Source organism: Micromys minutus (genome assembly GCF_963924665.1).
Source record: "Micromys minutus genome assembly, chromosome: 19".
In the NCBI taxonomy this organism is placed as follows: domain Eukaryota; kingdom Metazoa; phylum Chordata; class Mammalia; order Rodentia; family Muridae; genus Micromys; species Micromys minutus.
The window spans coordinates 39,990,462-40,010,213 of record NC_137954.1 but is presented as its reverse complement, the minus strand read 5'-3'; the positions used below and the strand labels follow the sequence as shown (position 1 = coordinate 40,010,213).

Below are 19,752 nucleotides of genomic sequence, written 5' to 3'. Positions count from 1 at the left end.
GTTGACAGAATACCAAACTCATGGTTATCGTCTGTGGTGTGCTCTGCAGGTTTCATTCTGGAAAGCACAGGATAGGAGGTGAGATTGCTGCCTCACTATGTACGGCTTGTAAACTTCTGGATCCCAATGCATATTCCTTCTTTTTGTTGTTGTTTTGTTTTGCTGTGGAGATCACAAAAAACTATGTTTTGCTAATGGCCAATGGAAAAGAAGGGAGCCTGTTACTCAAATGCTTCTTCTTGAGGAGGTATTGAGCATGAGGCTCTAGGATACACACAGGCACACATGTGTGTGCACACGCATGCACGCATACACCAGAGAAAAGTGCTGTTGAAGCAGGCCCTGGACTCCCTGCTCCCTCAACCCCCCAACTCCAGGAACCTACAAATGAAACTGCGTGTCTTAGGGGAAGATGGTGATGACTTAAAGCAAATACTCACAGATGCTTACTGAACTTAACCATCTCCAACCAAGCACTACAGACTCGTAAATTATTCACAAGTCTCCAATGCCTGGAAAAATAGCTACTTTGTCCTGGATCCATTTCCACTTGGTACTATTTAATGTGACATGTATGAGCCACCCACACAAGTGTCACAGCAAGAGAGCAAGACACAGGGTCCTTACAGCCTTGTAGGGCTGGCAGGCTGGTGTCTCTGGTCGAAAGTAGAGTAACTGAGCTCTATGTGTCTACCACACAAGGGAACTAGCAACCCCCTCAGGATATTTGAGCTAGGGCTCAGGGTAAGGCTCATAAGTGTGTGTCTGGAGCTATCATACAGACTGCAGGCAAGCTGCCACTGGTGGACTGGCCCTGAGCAGTCCCTGTGGAGGTTTACAGCAGGTAGTTGGGGTTCTAGGCAGGTGGATAGAGGACAACGGGCTCTCCCATCCTACGAGTTGTCCCTTGTCACAGACTGTTTATTTTAATGTCAGATGTTCTTCTCTCTGACGTGTGGGTTCACCCACCCCGGATGGAACCCTGTGCCTTTGGACCCCCAGACCATTTCTTGCCCTTTACCATAGTTAAAATGTGACTGGTATGTATATCCAGCCTGTGCTAAAGTGCTAAGACTCAGTGCTAGGCACTTTAAGCTACAGTAAAGAGCTTGGCTTTCACCCCAGGCCCTCATACATTTGTTCTTTGGGGACTTGGGGGCAGGGGGAGCACTAACATCAAGGGCCATTTAAAAATTTCATTGATGCACAAAAGTTGGGCAGAGCGACACCCTCTGTCTTTGATGAAGGTTGACAGACGGCCTGTTACAGTCTGGCAAGTGCATGCTGGGCAGCCAGCTGTGGATAATAGTGAAGGCCTGCAGGGAGCTCAACTGCCAGAGGAGGCACTGAGTGGCCAGAGGTACAGGTCTGGGCATCTGCACTGTGGTGTGGGTGTCTTTTACAGATTAGCATGGCTGCTAGTAGCCAGTTCAGAGTTGTTCTACTCCAGCTACAGTGAAAGTCATGCCAAAGTGTGCATGCTGTATGTTAAACAGGCTGTATGGCATCCTCTGTGAATGCCTGTCCATACTTAAAATTTCATCCACTGTGCACAGACAGGCATGACAATTCCCATGGCCTTCCACAGAGGGACAGTTGCAAAGACTATCACTCTTCTGTGACATTTCAGGGTTTACAGCCCCATATCATTTCCAGCCCAATTCCAGGGCTGAAAATGTGTGTGTGTGTGTGTGTGTGTGTGTGTGTGTGTGTGTGTGTGTGTGTGTAAAACAAGCTGAGGTGTCTCCAGCTGAAGGCCCACTACTTCTGTCAAGCCACATTACACATAGGTACCATGTGAGTTTTCGTATATTCACATGCACACTTCACTTGAGACAATGTCTCTTAACCACACAAAGCCATCTGTGACTTGCACAGATGGTACCCTACCTGCACAATTGGTATCCCCCACTGACCAATATGACATTCACCATGACAGTTTTGCACCTCCTAAGGGCTCCCCGCTTGGCTATAACCAGTCTGTCTGAAATGTAGGACACTAGTAACATGCTTCTTCTTAGCTGGCTGCCTTCCAACTTTCTTAATATCCTGTCTAATCTAACCTAAGGAAGTCCTCCATCCCCTACAACCTTTCCACCAAAGACTTGTCCCACTGGACAACAAGATCCTGCCAGGGCTGGAATGTTTGCTTGTCTTATGAATGGGGACCATTAATATTCTAGTTAGGCAAGTGCTGTCCCGCAGAAGACAAGCGAGGTGATCTGAGTGATTCCTGCCAACCCTATCTCAGTGAGTCACACGTTTGGAGGAGGAGAGTTCAGCTCTCTCTCACGCCATGTACTGGCTTTGGTCACTGGCCCACATAGCCTCACATCAATCTGCATAGCAGATTTGCGCCCAATCATTTTACCAAACAAGCTTGGGAGGTCCCTCCAAGCTGTGTTTCGGTGCCATGGCTCATGTGGGAAAGCTGAATTTGAGCTTGGTCTCCAGAGCCCAGAGTTGATTCTACATGGGATGGGGTCTGTGTTGGTCTTTATTATAGACCAAGACCAGGTCCTCTAACCTTTTCGCAAAGGAAACCATAATTTTTAGTCCTGTTGTAATTTACATGTTTTTCCCCCAAACTTTCAAAACATACCCATCCCAATTCTGAAGGTTTTTCATGTTCATGGGAAAGACCTGCGACCACAATGATTACCTGATCACAAATACGCGCTTAGAGCCCTGTTGTGTCAGTTCCTGACATGACAGGGCAAGAAGTGAGTCTACACTTCAAATCACTGACAGTGACTCTGACAAAGACAATGGAAGACCACTGCCAAGGTTCTGATCCCACCGACCTGATAAAGGATTTGCTCTATGCCTGACAGAGGCCTCTGCTAATCATAATCCTGGCAGTAGATCAGTGAATTAGTCTGCCCTCAGGATAACAACCTGGAGCCCTCACAACCAGAGCAGAGCTTGGACCAGGCAGTGTTAGAGCAGCCTCCATGATGTAGAGTCATAGGTAATTCCAGAAGGCAAAGCAGGGCTATCTCCTCTGGGTTACGTGTAGATCCAGCATAAGAAAGGACAAAAGGAAACCCCAGACTCTTTGGACAGAGTTATATCAGAGTTTCCTGATAAAACCCAACTGGAAACTAAGTGTGCAGCTAGAGCCCAGAAGAGGAGTTGGTGTTTGGCCAATAGCGTGTGGCAGGGAGGCCTGACTCAGGATTCCTGGAAAGAATGGATGTGTCTTCCCTCCTTAGAAGGAGCAATGCTCCTTTGAACAGTTGACCCAGTGCCCTCACAGTCAAGCTGAGGCCTGGCTTACAGGAGTAATGTATAGATTCCAAGGTCTGAAAGGGATGCGGGATGTAAGTGGCTCTTCCCAGGGGTTTTGCTTTGATGGGAGAGAACAGAGGATGGCATCTTCTTAATGGAGGACTTCAAAGGTAGAAAGAAGACTCATCTACTGCCAGCCATGAAAAGTACGTGACATTTGAGCTGCTTACTGGCCTTAGGTGCCCATGAGAATCTCTTCCTGAATCCCAGTGTAGAAAACACAGCTAGGTAGGCCCACACTAGAAACAAGCATCATCTTATGAACTTCGTTCCAGTTCAGCTGTTGGCAAGGCTGTACTCTGCAGGGAGTGGATGGCTACGTGTGTTGTGGCAGTGCCAGTGAAGAACACCCTGCAGAAGCAGCTCCATGTAGCTTTCATCCGGCCTTTGAAACCTGGGAATGTGTCATTCGGTCACCCTGGTCAGGAGGCCCACCCTAAGTGTTGGATCAGAACCTGCAGCACACCCTGCATCTCCACGATGCTCTGTTCCTCATGGTACTTTGTATCCTCCACCGTCTGTGTGGCACTTGCTTTGTGATTGCTGCGTATTGTCTCCCTGGATTTTATAATGTTTGGGGCAGCATCTTGCTCACTGATAGATTCCAGGTTTCCGGAGCAGTAACTGGCACTTTCTAGATTGCTCAGTCAATAGCTTTGAATCCAGGAATAACCACACTGCTCTTGCTCCTGTGGTTCTGGCGTACTGTATGGGGGCGAGCATCATGGTGCCTCCAGTATTAATTTATGTTGAGGATTGCTTTGACTACTCAGTGCTTCCAGCTGAATTTTCAGACTGTGTACTGAACTGCATGGAACAATTCTTTACTTCCTGATCCTTTGTCCTCCAAACCCCCACCTCATCCCTTATTACTCCTCTGGCTTAGTCATGAGACTCTTCTGGCATGTTTAGTGTTTTCTTTTTGATACTTCAATCCCACCCAAAACTTTCACTATAAATGACACCTCCTTTTAAAAATTAAAAGGGGGAGCTGTGGAACAATTGACAGGAACAATTGAAGGGTACCCTCATTCTTGGTCGAGATAAGTGAAGCCCTGGGGGAAACCTAAGGGATGACAGGAGCTTCCTAGTCTCCTGGGAGGTTGTCCCCCCCCCCATGCAGCTGCAGTACCCCACAGCCCCCCTGTAGAGTGGCAATGGTCATACCCTAAGTCCCTCCTCTAAAGGAGAGGATATAACATAGACTCAAGCCAGATCAGCCACCCCCCAAGACCGTTCTCCTCCAAAGGTGTGGACGTTACGTAGACTCAGGACAGAAGCGGGACCATACCCCCAAATTGTAGGCAAGGTATTCATTCCCAAGCCCTCAGGTCAAGCCAATAGGAAGCATCTGTTGTCAGACTCTGAACCATCCCAAAAACTGTATATATGAGGCCTGTCTAAAATTAAAGGTGTGCAGGAATTACTCCGTCATCTGAGAGTTTCTGTCATAAGAACTGTAACACCACTGCTTGGGAAGAGACCCACTCTCCCGAAGCTCCCTGCACCCTGCTCTGGAGTCTCCTGCTGGCTCAGCTCAGCCTGGCCCAGCGTCTTGAGGCAGTGGTGGAACAAGGCAGTACCAGCAGCGGAATCGGCAGAACCGATTTCCCCTTCACCTGATCCCACACGCCTAACTGGACCCAACAGTGGAGGTGGCGGAAGCCATTCCCTCTCCCTGACCAGAGATCTCCGTGTGGGGCCTCCAGCACCCAGCCCCAGAACACATCCCCACACATAGCTTTTGGTAATATAACCATTCTCACAATGCTAAGTCTCCCAATCCATGAATGTCGACAGTCTTTCCATTTCTAGGTTTTCGGCATCCGTGTTATGTGACTTCCATTGTCTCACATCTTAAGTTTATTTTTTAAGTTCATTTTCAATTTTGAACAGGCTTATGTAGAGAATTATTTTTATCTTTTTTTCCTCAGCAGATTTATTAATAATACATAGTTAAGAGTACTGATTTTTATGTTGACTTTTGTATTCTCTTTTGCTGATAGTATTTATCAGATCTAAGAATTTTTTGGTAGAGTCTTTAAATTTTTTAAAGTGGGGGTAGAAGAGGTGTGGACATCCAGAGGACATTCTTTTGAGAAGGAGAAGAGGAAATGGAGAGGACCTGTTGAGGGGGTACTGGGAGGAGAGAAAGGGCTGATACTGGGTTGTAAAGGGAATAAATAAAAAAAACTTAATTTAAAGATCAGGAAAGAAACGTAAGGTGTAGAAGTGTTGTGGGACAGGGATGGTTTGACTTATTCCTTTGCTCTGTGTGTCTTCTCTTTCTCTTGTCCTTTGCCCTGGCGAAGATTCCAGACACTGTTTGAATATGTGGTGGTGGGCAGCATGTGGGTCTCTCATGAGGAGGCTTCATTGCACTGATGCTGTCACCAACTGTTTGAGCTTCTCCCACACCTCTGCTGGGATGTGACATTGATTCTGCATCTAACCAAGCGGTCGGTGCTTTCCTGTGGTTGTTCCTGTGCTGCGTTATCACACGATCTCTTTTCTTACACTGAGCCATACTGGTGGCCAGAAGTGAATCTAACTGGGTTATCACATACGCTCTTTCTACTGTGCTGTTGAACTTCCCCAGTATTTTGCATTTTTATTTTGTTCATCAAGGAGACAAGTCTGCATCCTTTCCTCTTGTGTTCTGTCCTTGCCCAGCTCGGGTATGAGGACAGAATGGCACTAGTACAAACAGACAAGCACAGCGTGGAGTGGAAGGAACCGCCCTCACACAGTGCTGCACATGTGCAATCTGGAAACAGTGAGGTCAGGGTGTGACAGGGGAAGGGAAACTGTTTGTGACTCTTAAGTGGAGTGTGGGAGAGTGTGGGTGACAGGGTAGATGTGACTGAAGCACCTTAGACCTTAGATGCCATAGAACTCAGGGTTGATAAACACTGTGGCAGACAGAACAGCTTCTCAGTTAGGAAAGGGTTGGTATCTCCTGTGCGTGGCCTTCCTTCCCTGTGCTCCCACCTTCCCATCACTGGTCTATGTCATTCTTTGGGTGCTTTACACGTGACACTGGACAGACGCTGGAGTGCAGACTTACCGTAAGGTCCCCAGTGTCTGTGTGCTGCCATTTGCTCCTTCCTCTGTTCTGGTGATCACATGAACGCTTCACTGAGGACGAGCCTTCTCTGTCCTGTGTCCTTTCTCTTGGGGACACAGTGCATCTCACTGCTGAAAGGCCACCATCCTCACCCTTCCAGTTTTCATGTCAGCTTTCATGGAGCAATATTTTGTAGAAAGGGGAAGAAAATGTAGTTGAGGAGGATTTCTGAGCAGCTGGCACAGGCTGGAGCAGACATGGTGGCCTCCTGTGCTCATTCTTTGTGGACTCTTGCTGGGAGGGAGCCCTGGAGTCCAGGGTGGTCTGCTCAGCCACTGCACTGCACTGGGGGAGGCACGTCCGAGGCACAGAAACTGCTAGAATCACTCTAAATAAAGATAGAGAGTTGTGGCTGGGGGCTTTGGGTACCACACAAGCTGTGAGCACGGTGAACCTGCTGTACACAGGGTGCCATAGGGTACCCCAGATGTGCCTATCAAACATAAGCTAATCTAGGAAAGTATTATACAAGGAAGACCCTAAGAGAGCTGAGGGACCAGAGTTCTGGAAAAAACCTTTACAGCCTTCTGGTGAACTTTGTGAGCATGCACTGCTACACATACTCAAAGTAATCATAAGTGTGTTCTGGGTATTGTCTTAAGTAATGACACATACATGCTCTACATCTGCACCGCAGCGATGACCCCATATCTGAGGGTCTTCCTTTGCTTCCTGTCCTCAAAAGGCCTTGGGTTCCTGGTGGGGCATAAACTTAAACTCAGGTCCTCACAAATGCTTACACAATATACACTATCCACTGAGTCACCTCCCCCACACCTAGTGTGTGTGTGTGTGTGTGTGTGTGTGTGTGTGTGTGTGTGTGTGTGTACAGGAACATTCATGGTCTCTGTTACAATTCCTAATAGACTGTTGTCATACAGAAAGGCATGGTTGGTGAGGGGTGCCTGGATGGGCTGCTGCTATGATCAGCACAGACATTCCATGTCTTTGGAATCACACATGTCCACCAAACAAGCTTGCCTATCTCTAGTCACTCCTGCTTCCTGCCCTGATTTGTCTGCTATGTCTCAAAAATACCTGTTATCTCCCACCATGATGGATGTTTTGTTGTGTCTCTTCTCAGCACTGCCCACCTTAAGACTGTCCTACTAAGGACAGAGTATCAGGTGTCCTGTTCTTTGGGTGAGCTAAAGATCTGTTGTGGCCATGCAGCCTTCTTTCAGCCAGCTGTGCCCAGCGACTCTTGTTTTTGTTGCTGGCTTCTGACTACCCTCCTGGATTTTATATGTATCCTTGCTAAATAGCCCAAAGCTGGGTTCTGTTTCCACACCAGCCATCTTCTGTTCACTTCCAGCTCTTTCAGTCACTTACCCAGACTCATTCTATCTGGTTTGTCCTGTAGCTCCCAAGTTTCCTTCCTTGCCATCTCTTAATATGAAAATTCCCTGTGTTCCCAGTGCCCAGTTGAAAGATGTGTAGCAGGCACCCTCAGCATGGGCCAGCATTCTCAGCAGGATCAGGAGGTGTCATTATCCTGAGAGAGCCAAGACCTGGACCACAGTGGCTTCTCTGAAATATCCAGAACAAGCATATGACCTCTGTATATTTAAGAAACTGTTGTTCTTCAGAAATTCTAATTTAACTAGATCTTGTGCGTTTCTCTGCCAGACTGGCAGCCTAGTCCCAGCCCCTCCCAGGCTGCATGCCTTCCCTCACTTACTTAATTTCACTGAGTGGACATTTTTGTTGTTGTCTTATGTCACCCACGTTAGGTGTGGGCCACATGGCACTCAGACTCTAGCCCCATTATTCCTCATTTCCTGTCTTCGCAGGACATTCTTACTGTGTCTCAGGAATATCCTGTGGGTTTTCTCTGGGAAAAGGGCCAGTGTGGGCCACATTCCACTTTGCTTCAGAAGAAACCTTTGTTCCATATTGTTGGTAGTGTCAGTTTCGCTGGGCATGTGGTTCCGGGTAGCCAGGGTCTCCTCTTGGCACATGGCAGTATCAAGCCACTGCCTCTGAGTCTCTTGCGGCACATGTCCCACCACCCCCACTGTGGAGATGACCTCCTTTCCTTGGCTACTTTCAGAATTCTGAGTCTGCCTTTAATATTCTGCTATTTGTTTCCAAATCCCTATAGACTTCTGGTTTTGCTGTCCCTGTGGGCTCTTCCCTGCCTGGGCCTGGGATTTCCCAGCTCTGGGGAGTCAATGGTCATTTCTTCCCTAAGTGCTCATTGAAGACATTTTCCTCTGCCTCTCTCCTGAACTTTGGCTTCTGCACCGCCTTGTCACCTTACGTGCAGCATCAGGGGCCAGACTTTCCCAGCTCGCCTCCTTATGCTCCAGTAGTTACACAGTGCTGTTACACGCAGTCTGTAGCTCTGTGTAGCTCCTGTCTACCAGGTCATGTTCATCATTGAAAGCACATCGAATGGCTGTAATTGCAGTCTCTGATAATCTGAATGGACTCTGTTTTGGGGAGGTAGCATCAGTGGCAGTGCCTACATTCCTACAGTGGTGACTTAGAAACTTCCTCTCTTGCCAGCCAGCCAGCCTTCCCACTGCATGAGTCCCTGTCATAGCCTGAAAACCAGTTTTCCCCTGTGGCTGACCACAGAACTCCAGCTATGTCTGGATGTCACCAGTGCTTCACGGGGACCCTTGTTCGGTCCCACCCACCATCTGTCCTTGGTTCTTTTGCACCATTGGTCTCCTCTCCCTGTCACAGTCTTCCCACTTCCCAATTGAAAGGAAAGAGAGATGTCTGGTCATGAGGAAATCTAAGCTCCTCACACAGGGCACCAATGATGTGTATATAAAAGAGAAAAGATGATGTCCCGGGTTTCGGCACCAATGTTAGGAAAAAGATGAAGAGATGGGGGAGAGGGGGGTATGACCCATGGAGGTGTGGCGAGGCGTGGGAGCAAGGGGGATGCCTCTGGGGCACCCGTGTTGGGAATCCCCCCCCCCAAGGGACCAGCCACACTATAGTATGGTATAGAATAGAGTTTATTCAGGTCATGGGGGGATTTAAGAGGGTAGTAGTAGAGGCAGAGAGAGGGAGAAGGGAGTAGAGAAGTAGAGGCCAACCATGAGCACATGGAGAGAGAGGAGGGAAGGGAATGGGGAGAGGAGGAGGAGGAGAGCAAGAGGTGAGGGCAAGCAGTCCCTTTTATAGTGCCAGGTAACTGGGATGGAGCATACCTGGCTGTTGCCAGGTAACCAAGGGGTGGGGTTTACAGAACCCCAACACCAATTGCTTTTCAGAACTCTGATGACTTCAGGAAGTTTTGGTCAGGATTTTCTGGCCAACATAAAAGGCCAGTTTTTGTTGACCAGTGTGAGCATGAAATGCCTCTTACAAGCCTGTACACTTGAACACTGTTGGGGAAGTTTTGTAACTTTTTGGCTGTATGGCCCACGGGGCAGGGCTTAAGGGTTGCAGGCAGTTGTGCTCACACATGTGCTCCTGATAGCCTGTGAGGGCCTGAGGCTGCTCCTGCCATTGCACCTCCCACCAAGATTTACCCTCAGTTTCCGAGCCAAACAAATCCTTCCTCCTGTCACAGCAATATGGAAAATACTGGTGAGAATCTGCTCGAGGTGATGGACTGGAGGTGGGAGATTGCACTGTGTAGCCCCAAGGTATATTGTTGACAGTGTTCACCTCAACCCCCAGCCTTTATCTGAAGCCACCTCTTCCCCTGCCCGAGGTGCGGGTAAAGAAACAGTAAGTTTTGCCTCCTGGAGTTCTTAGAAGTTCCATCAGGAGCGCCTGCACACCAATCGGATGCTGATGCTCCATGCTCCGTGTACATTCAGTGCTGTGTCATCTCACTGCTCGGCCTCTCTGTGGCTTCAAGCCTGCAAGTTTCTCTGGTGTTTTCCTGACCACCCTAGAACCAGCCATAGTTTCTTCTGTTGGCAAATGGCTTGCAGGTGCCATGTTGCCTCCACCTGCCCCAGGCTCCTGCTGGCTTTGTTGAGAAATGTCTTTGCTTAGAAGGTCATGCTTCCTGGGATGTAACTGGCAGCGTTCCTGTTCAGTCCAGTTGGGGATGCAGTGACTTTGCCCAGAGAAGTCTAGCCGCTATACAGAGCAGCTGTCTAGACAAGCTGAAGTTAGGCACTCTCGGGCCACCCAGAGGTGAGGTGGGATCAGCTTGTCCTTGGGGCTGGCTCTCCTCTCCCTTTGTTGGTCTCCCTGGTCTGTAGGCTTGTCCACACAGCTGTTGCTGACATTCATTCTGCCCTGAGGCCTGCTACTTATTACCTTATTCCCTGTCAGGAGTATCATCTGTGAGAGGCCTACTTTGTTCCCTCCATCCTCCCATATGTGAGGAAAGCAATACAAGCGAAGCTTCCTTCCACACACACGTAACGCCAAGCTGGCATTCTGTATGCAGCCTATTCCTCGCCTGTCCTGGGAAACCATGAATACACTCCACTGTGCCCTAAGGAGGGACTACTTGTAGGAAGTCGTTTTTAAAATAGTACCAAGTCATGCTGGCTTTTTAGAGTTACTTCAGCTTCCCTACAAATTACTTTGTATATCTTTGAAAGTGAGGTGCTGTCTCTGGTGGGCACCATTTAATATATGCATAAATTATACTGGCCATTTGCCATCATAATAGATCGGTCTCTCTTGCAGCTTGAGCCTCTGCCGGAAAAGGTTTTACATCAGAGACCCAATGCCAATGCCGTCCACTCCATGGAGAAAGTGATGGACATCCACAGTAAGTGGCTGGCCAAGTCATCGTGGGTACCCAGGGCAGGAGCACAAGGCCTTATCTTCCTTGGCATGTGATGAGCTAGTGGAGACTCCCAGAACCAGGTCCTACTGTACAGGGCTCCAAAGAATCGGGTACCAGCGGTCTCAAGTTACTTGGTTCAGTTGTACAGAACTCATTTGGACTGAAAAATCTGTGTCGTACCAGAGGTACCTAGCACAGGTTAGAACTCATGCCCCATTCAAACAAGTCCTAGGCAACAGGTACACAGCCAGACACCTACACATCACTGTGCCCCAGGTATACCTGCTACCCCTTGCCTGGCTTTCTGATATGCTCATCCTGGTACATAAGCTCACATAGATGATGCATACCTGAAGGCTTCACTCAGCTTCCTACTGGACCTTTAAAACTGTTTCAACTGATGCCCCTGACTCTAAAAAAGTTGCTTAAGCAGGGCTCCCTGTGCTAAACCTGGATGTAATATATCCACAGCATCTGTACGGCTCCAGGTAGGAAACTCCCTAAGTCTAGGTGTCAGCAAGTCTCCATGTTCCTGCTCCCAGAATCTCTGGCCACCCACAGCAGGGCAGAGTCCCATGAACGTGGAGAGCCAGGTTCTGTGACAATCCACAGCCTGTAGTGTAGAAATTACACCCCAAGGGCCAGTGTTTGTGAAGGCATTGCCATCCAGCATTCTTCAGAAAGGCACTTTTCAGACACAAGTGAGACCTGCAGAGGTGGGAAAGTCACTCACTGAGTATCCTTTTCCTCCAGGCGAGTACTGGCGCTGCCTGCAGCGTTTGTCACCCACGGTGGGGCACTCTCTGATTGAGGCACAGAAGTGTGAGAATGAAGAAGCTGAGACAGTCACCGCCATGGCCTCGCTGTCTGTAGGTGTCAAACCTGCTGAGAAGAGGTAAGCCCCTGCCCATGCCATTTCTAGGGCCTGCTGAGTACACCTGTGCATGAGGACCTGACACGGCCTCTTATGTTTGCCCAGCCTTGTGTCAGGCTTGCCCTTTAGGGACAGGACAGATGGTGGCGTGCCCACTGGCTCTGCAGACCAGCTCTGTAGGAAAGGTAACCTGATCACACAGGGTCTCACCCACCGTGCACCCTGCCCGACCCCCTTTTCTCCTCCACAGATCTGAGGAGGAGCCCATGGAGGAAGAACCACCACTGTAGCCCGAAGCTGCTGTTCTCTCCTTTGTTTGTCTGTCTTGAAGCTCAGCCAAGAAACTTTCCCGTGTCACTCCTGCGTCCTGCCTTGGTGCTCTCTCTGAGTGCAAAGGGACAGCAGGCGTGTAGCAGCAACGGGAGGCCTTTCTGCCGCCCTGGACCACAGGTCTGGAGATGCACACGAACACCAGGTGTGGCAGATCACATGGAACACAGGACAGCGCGCAACACATGGGCACACAGACATGCCGCAGAAGCCAAGCACATGTTGGTGGGTTCCCCCAGGGAATCCGAGAAGAAGCTTGTAGCAACTTAGGCAAAGTTGCTGAATCGAGTTGACATGAGGAAAATGAAAATCAAAGATCTAATAATACAGAACAAACTTGATTAAAACTGGTGCTTAACATTTGATTCTTACCCACAATCCCACAGTCTGTGTAAACCACTCAACTCATCTTGTAGCTTTTTAAAAAACAAAAAGAAAAAAACAAAAAAACAAAAAAAAACCACACACACACAAGAAAACAAAACAGTTTTCTATGGCTCTGGCCTGCCTTGTGAACCTTGGCGGGGTGCTGTGGAGGTTCACAGCTTATTGAGGGACAGAGTTGGAAGAAACTTAAAAGAAAAAAAAAAACTGGACAGAACAGAAATGTGAGCCTGGGAGTCAGCTGGAGCTTCTCGAAGCCATCGGAAGATGCGAGTTTGTGCCTTTTTTTATTGCTCTGATGGAATTTTTTTGTGGCTGGGTTTTCTGAAGTCTGAAGAACAATGCCTTAAGAAAAAAAAAAAAAAAAAAACACCACTAAGAATTGGTGTGACAGTGTCCTGTGGCTGGCTAAGTCTGGTGATGCTTGCCTGGCATCACAAGAGTGGACACCAGCCACTGTCCCCAAGAGCCGAAGTACAGCCAGCCTTGCTTGGTTTGATCGCCGTTTATGGAAGGTGAGGTAGTTCCAAAAAAGCAGCGAACGCCACCGCCGGCAGTTTTGAAATCTAACACGTTTTAAACGGATCCAAAGTGTTCTTTTCTCATCCGTCACATAGCAGTTGAACATCTCCATTCGGTTGTGAAGCATGTCGTAGGCACACTGCAGTGTTACGATCGGAATGCTTTTCATTAAAAGCAGGTAGCATGAAGTATTGCTTAAATTTTAGGTATAAATAAATATATATATGTATAATATATATTCCACTGTATTCCAAGCTAAGAAACTTGATTCTTATGAGATCTTGATAAAATATTTATAATGCATTTATAGACAAAGTATATATAAATATATATAATAAATCCAGACCACAGAGGTCCTGGCAGGTGAAAGACGTGTGTTAGCTCTGAGGTGCTGAGGGCTGGAGTCTGGATTGAAGCCCAAGGATTTTTGAGCTCCAGATTGGCCAGCTTCCAGATTGCCAGCATGTTCACCCCTGGGCAATTTCCCTACCAGTTTGTACTTTTAATTTTAGTTATTTTCTAACAAAACCTCTGCCCTCTCCAAGCCTCCATGCACATATGTACCTGATGAGTTTTTATAGCAAAAGATATAAACTTGCTGTTGATTTTTGTATGAATTTTCACAAAAAGATCCTGAAGAAAACATTATTTTGTGGATTTTACATTTTTCCCCTTACCATTCAGCAGTTCTCTGAAGGTGGTAATGTCTGAAACTTTTTCTTTCTAAATTCTTACTTGTACATTTTTTTTAGCTCTGAAGGTTATTTTTATGATTTGATTTTGTTTCTTTTTGTACAGCAAGCAGGGCTCTGCTTTGAGCAGGGCCCCTGCTGTCATGCTTGGTTTTTTAGAGCAAACGTTTCAAGCTTGGGCAGCAGGTCTGCGTGGTGCCCTTGTCTTGTCAAGCTCACGGGGCGCCGCACAGCCACGGGCTCCTGCCCCGCAACACTAGTAGTATTACAAGGGTGGGCAGGCTGCGTGAGACACAAGGGCAGTCGGCATCCGTGAGTGTGGACTTGTAACCACTCCACCAGGATAGAACTCCAGCTCTAGTTTCCCAAAGACCTTTGAGGTGTGTCCACAAGCACCTAGCCCAGAGCCTGGCCCTGCATTCTGTTCAGGAATTTCCATTGCGGCCTCATAACCTGGACTCTGGCTAGAGCCATAGCCCTGGGATTGTAGCCTGTGGCTGCTGAACCAAGGCCTTTGTCCTTGTCCTGCAGGAGCACACAGGGTCCTGAGGGACAGTCAGTCTTTGTCTTTGCTCTTTTTTTTTTTTCTATGACAACTGACTTTTTAAATGCTAACTTCTTTTCTAGCACTTAAAGCCGCCAATTTCATTCCAAAGTATGTGGAGTTCAGACTGGCAAGAGGAAGTTGAAATACTCAGAAGGGACATCAAGCTAAGTTTTGAATTTGGTGGCATTTACAGGGTAGATGGGAACTGGGTCAAGCTTTTAACAGATAGGCTGAGCACACATTCTTGGACTTTCGATCGCTGGGCTGCTGTGAGTGCTAAGCTAAGGCAGTGGGTAAAGAGGTCTTAGGACATGCGCGACTCTGTCCTCCCTGTGGCCTCTCTGGCCCTTGACAGAAGGAGCAGACTTGAGGGAGCCGTGCAGCCTCTCCCTTGCTTGTCACTGCATGGTGACAAAGGCCAGCTAGCTGCTCTTCTAGCCACCTTGGCCCATTTTCTGCATACCCTGCCACCTGCCCTCTTGTGCCAGCCACGACTCGTGGGAGGTGCACCTCATCTTACTTTTTCAGGTGATGGGTAACAGGCCACTCAGTGGCCAGGGTACTGTGAGAGGGACTCACTGTGGTCCTATTCAGTCACCCTTTGATGCAGGGGCCTGGCCAGGTAGCCAGTTCACTACAGCTTCCCTGTGAGCTGAAAGCATTACCTACCATTATAGCCTTTTCTTCCCTTTGAAAACACATGTGGCCCTTCCCCCATGGTCATCACCCAGGGCAGAGGCAGAAGGTAGGCCTTGACCTCCAGGGCAGGATCACAGCACTCCCCTGCCTGGACCTTGAACCTTCCACCTTCTCCTTTCCTTTGCAAAGGCCTTGGTGGGTGCTGGGAAGGGAGCCGGGAGCAAGCACTTTACATCCCTTTAAGGGAAGCCCAAAGGCACCGTGTCCTTAGGATGCTGGTGTTCACTCACCCTTGGGTCTTCCACCTGCACCCTGAGAGCCCACCAGCAGGCGGCTGTTCCAAGGCTCTGGCTTGAGGGCCGCTTTATCAAAGTTTCAGTTTTTCTTTACTTTCACATCTGTCCCCAAGAGGAAGGACCATCCTGCAATGGTCTCTGCAGCACTGGTGATGGACTTGGTCATGTTTCTTTCCTCAGAACATTCCTTCTTTACTGGTCCCAGCCACGTGCTCATTCCATCCTTCTTTTTGTAGACTTTGGGCCCATGTATTCTATGGGCATTGATACATATATAAATATATAGATATAAATATATAAATATATTTTTTTAAGTTTCCTACACCTGGAGGTTGCATGGATGTACGCCGGCATGTCTTTATATTGTATACAGATTTTGCACGCCAAACTCGGCAGCTTTGGGGAAGGAGAAACAATGCCTTTCTTTCCCCTCTCATGATGTTTGCAGATGCAGAAATTTTTTTCTGTAAAACAAAACAAAACCTTGAAGGAGAAGAGGGGGGAGTTTGAGTCTTATTGAACTTATTCTTAAGAAATTGTACTTTTTATTGTAAGAAAAATAAAAGGACTACTTACACACTTGTCATTAAGAGAAGTTTACCTAGCACCTTTGACATACCGATAGAGAGTCGATTGTATCCATGTGCAAGCTCCACCTTCAGACCCTACTGCCTGTCTGTCAAGCTGGCTGGGGACATTTTCTTTTGTTTTGTTGGTTTTCTCCTTTTCTTTCCCGCACAGGGCCAGGTGCACCCTGCCTGCTGTCACCAGCCTCTAGTGGAGAACCTGAGGTTCTGGTGAGTCCCCGTCTCAGCACATCTGTGTTGATAGGTTCATTCCTTCTGGAAGACACAGGGCTGGGGTTCCGCATTGAGCAATCCAGGCCTTTGTGAGCCCTAGGTCTAAGCTACACTTGGCACTGGAGGAAGCTATTTCTTCCTCTCAAGGATCCGGGCATGCTCTGCACCCGGCCTTGATGGCCTCACTGGCCTCATGTTGATCAAAGTCTACTGTGGAAAAAGAAGAATGCAGACAGGCCTTGTTCGGGGGTGTGCCCTCCACTGAGGAGGTGCCATTTACCGATCTGTAAGAATGTTAAACATGCTGTTTCCATGTATGCACAGGAGGCTGACCTCATTCAGCAAGAGCTCACTACAGAAGTGTGGTCGGAGCCACCGGAGTGCTGCGACATGATGCTGTGTGCTCCACAGCCAGACCGCCTTCACTCTGTAACAGCCTGTTTTCTCTTTGATTGTCTGGACCTCCCCTCTGCGGCGCTTTCTCCTCCTGGCGGGGTTGGGGGTCATGTTTAGTTTTCTCATTCTTGTTTTGTTTTGTGTGGTGGGTTTCACTGACCGGCGGTGTCCTCTGGCGGTCACCTCTTTCCACCTCCCGGGTCCAGTGTTTGTACCACATCACGCATTTGTCGCTCTCGTGGTGTAAATAAAGACTGTGTTAATTGCCCTCCCATCTCTGCTACCTGCTTGTGTTCTTTCCTCGAGCATGTGTTTGCCCCAGATCCTGGGCACTGACTCCTGTGCCCTGGGGAATCACCGGGCCTCATCACTTGGATGCATCTCCGACAACCTCTCACGCCTTTCCCAGCTGAGCACTTGGAGCAGGCATGACAGCTGCCAGTTCCCACCACTAACAATAGCTACCTGGCTCGCACTGGTCCAGGTTCACTTGTGGGGTTCGGCTTCCAGGGGAGCACTGTCTGCTATCAGGCTGACATCAGCTGGTCATATAAAACTTTGCTATAATTTCAGTTTATGTGTCGCAGCTCTCCGTGCTGTGTTACAGGTTGCAGGCGAGGTCTGGATGTCCCTGGCTTCGGGTCTAAGTCTGTGTATCAGCCTTCTCTGAAGGCTTGGGTTGGCAGACCTTTCCTGACTCTCAACCTACCATGGTGCCCACAGAAAAGCAACCTGGGAGAGGGCATACCCTAGGTCTAAGACTTGAGGGCTAGTCCTCATAAATTTCTGTTACCTCCTGGTCTTCATGCCTTTTCATTTTGATTAAGAGCCAAATGCATGCCAGCCAGCGATTCTTAGAAGCCTTTCCCTCGATGCCTCACAGCCTGGCCTCTAAATAGCAGCCCCCCTAGACTGGTCAAGCAGGAGTGGCAGCAAGGCCAAAGAATCTTGACTGACTAATCTATTCCCCTAGTCGAATGTAGCCTGAGCAAAGTAACCCCAAGGTTGGTGATGGGTGAATGCTATCTATCACTAGTGCTAAGAAATACGCCCCCAACCACAATGACTAGAGGGTAGGTAGAGGCCCTCCCACAACAAGCATGCAAAACGGCTAATAAGATTGTGGGGCAGGTATCGTGAGCTTTCCTAAGGTTCTGGGCAAGGACACTTCCCTTGGGTCTCATTCCAAGCATCAAAGTGAGTGGTTAGCTTAAGACAGCCACACCCTGCTGAGGAAGCACTTGCAGGTGACTATGAATCTCTACATGACTGATAGGACAAGAGTCCAGTAATGTCAGATTGTGTGAGAGTTGGAAGTAGGACACTGAACAAGGCTGAGACAAGGAGCCTGAGATTTACCAATGGCAGGGGTCTGAAATATGGCCCAAGCAGGCCAGATAGAGAATTGATCCCATGGGTTTCCATCACAGCCACACACCTGAGTGTGAGAAGAAGCCTGTAACCAGGATAAGAGATCTGTGAGAAACTCACTACTGAAGTCAGGCAAGCTGAAGTCTGAGGACACTTGCTATGCAGAGTACCACAGCAAGAGCAGAGTGTACACTCGTGAGTGCGCACTCGAGCGCGCGCGCGCGCGCACACACACACACACACACACACACACACACACACCACTCGGGAAGGGAGGCCAATGTTGCTCCAAACCCGGGGATGGTTTCTAGAATCCGCCTCACCCAGTTGGCTGCCCACCAGAGTCCCCAGCTCTGACCTGCAGGAAGATGAATTGAGGCCATGCTACTCATGTATGCCAGACACTCAAGCCATCCCCCAGAATCCCGGGAAATTCAAATTTAGAAAGAAGGAAACACCCACACCCGTTCCCTGGGTTCTTTAGGTTAGTTTCTTCATCTGTCTGCCCTACGGGGCAGCTGTGAGTTTTCTGAGCCACAAAGACTCTTGGCCCTTGTACCCAGTATATGCTCTCACTATACTACCCTCTCTTCTCGCAGGGTAGCCGTGGACTGTTAGGTTCTGACCACAGGCCTGCAGCCTAGGCCCATCATCACGAAGGCAGAAGGCACATATAGCACCCAAAGCCAGTAACTGCATCAGGTTGCTGAGAGGGAGAACAGCTTGACTCTACAATGGGGACAGAAGCAGGTGGACGCAGGGCAGTGGGCTTGGGGTGGGCAGGAAGAAGGACCATTCAGGCAGTTGGCATGGCTACAGGGGGCTGTTTGGCACAAGGGCATGAGTAAGGGCCCTAAACATTCAGATAAGCTGAGTATGGATGGAATTTCCAGAGAATGGACCCAGCACCCACAGACACTAAAAAGCTGACCGTGGATGTAGAACTCCTTCCTTCCATCTGGACTTTGTATAACAGCTGCGTAGAGCTGCACTTGTCCAGCAGGATGTACCCTGTAGGAGACACCTGGCTAAACTCTGGACTGATCTGACAAACTGGAGGGGGGGCCACAATCAGCATGGCCAGGACTCATAGAGCTCCCTGGGGGTAGATCCTGTGAGGCTGACAGTTCTGGTTTTGGACACACTGACTGGGCTGCACTGCCCACCCGTTCTCCAGCTGCAGATGGTAGCAGGTACTTTGACACAGGAGTCTGGACACGGGCAGAACCTGACTAGCAATGCATATCGGCACGTCACAGACTAGGTATCCATCAGGGGCGTGAAGCTGGGTGGAAGGGTAGAGGCGCTGTATCCACAGAGGAACCAGCTAAGGAGGTGCAGGAGGGCACAGCTCAGGACGTGAGGAGGTCATAGCTTGTGAGACCCTAGGGCAGGAACACCAGAGACAGCAGTGCGCAGGTTGGGAATGGAGAAGTCTCTCACAAGGCCAGGACAGTGGGCGTGCAGCACATAACCCTGAACGTGGCCTCCTTCCTTACCCAGCCTGACACCATCGGAAGCACAGCTGGGAACCAATCCCACCCCAGAATAAAGGCTCTCACTTGCCAGAAACATTTAGGAAATGTTTAGGAGCCCTAACATTTCCAGCTGATGACCAGGTGCATGAAGCTGGGGCTATCGGGAGCAGACATGAATTTTTCATACAGGAAGAAAAGGATGTTCCCAGAAGCAAGGACAAGCCATGGAGATGACTCCAGATGACAGTACTCTCATGGTGCTGCTGGCAGGACCTGTAGGGTTTC

At 48.9% G+C, this 19,752-nt stretch overlaps 1 protein-coding gene across 5 annotated transcripts in view; it reads left to right on the top strand.

Annotated features, from left to right (window-relative positions):
• Window positions 1–16,881, top strand: part of HDAC4 (histone deacetylase 4) — a 234,540-nt gene extending 217,659 nt beyond the window's left edge. For all 5 annotated transcript variants that reach the window (XM_080933234.1, XM_080933233.1, XM_080933232.1 and 2 more), the window contains 3 exons: window positions 11,036–11,120; window positions 11,892–12,033; window positions 12,263–16,881. In XM_080933234.1, the coding sequence (XP_080789360.1) occupies window positions 11,036–11,120; window positions 11,892–12,033; window positions 12,263–12,302 (267 nt within the window). In that variant the 3' untranslated portion in view covers window positions 12,303–16,881. The remainder of the gene's footprint in view (window positions 1–11,035; window positions 11,121–11,891; window positions 12,034–12,262) is intronic.
• The last annotated feature ends 2,871 nt before the right edge of the window (window positions 16,882–19,752 follow it).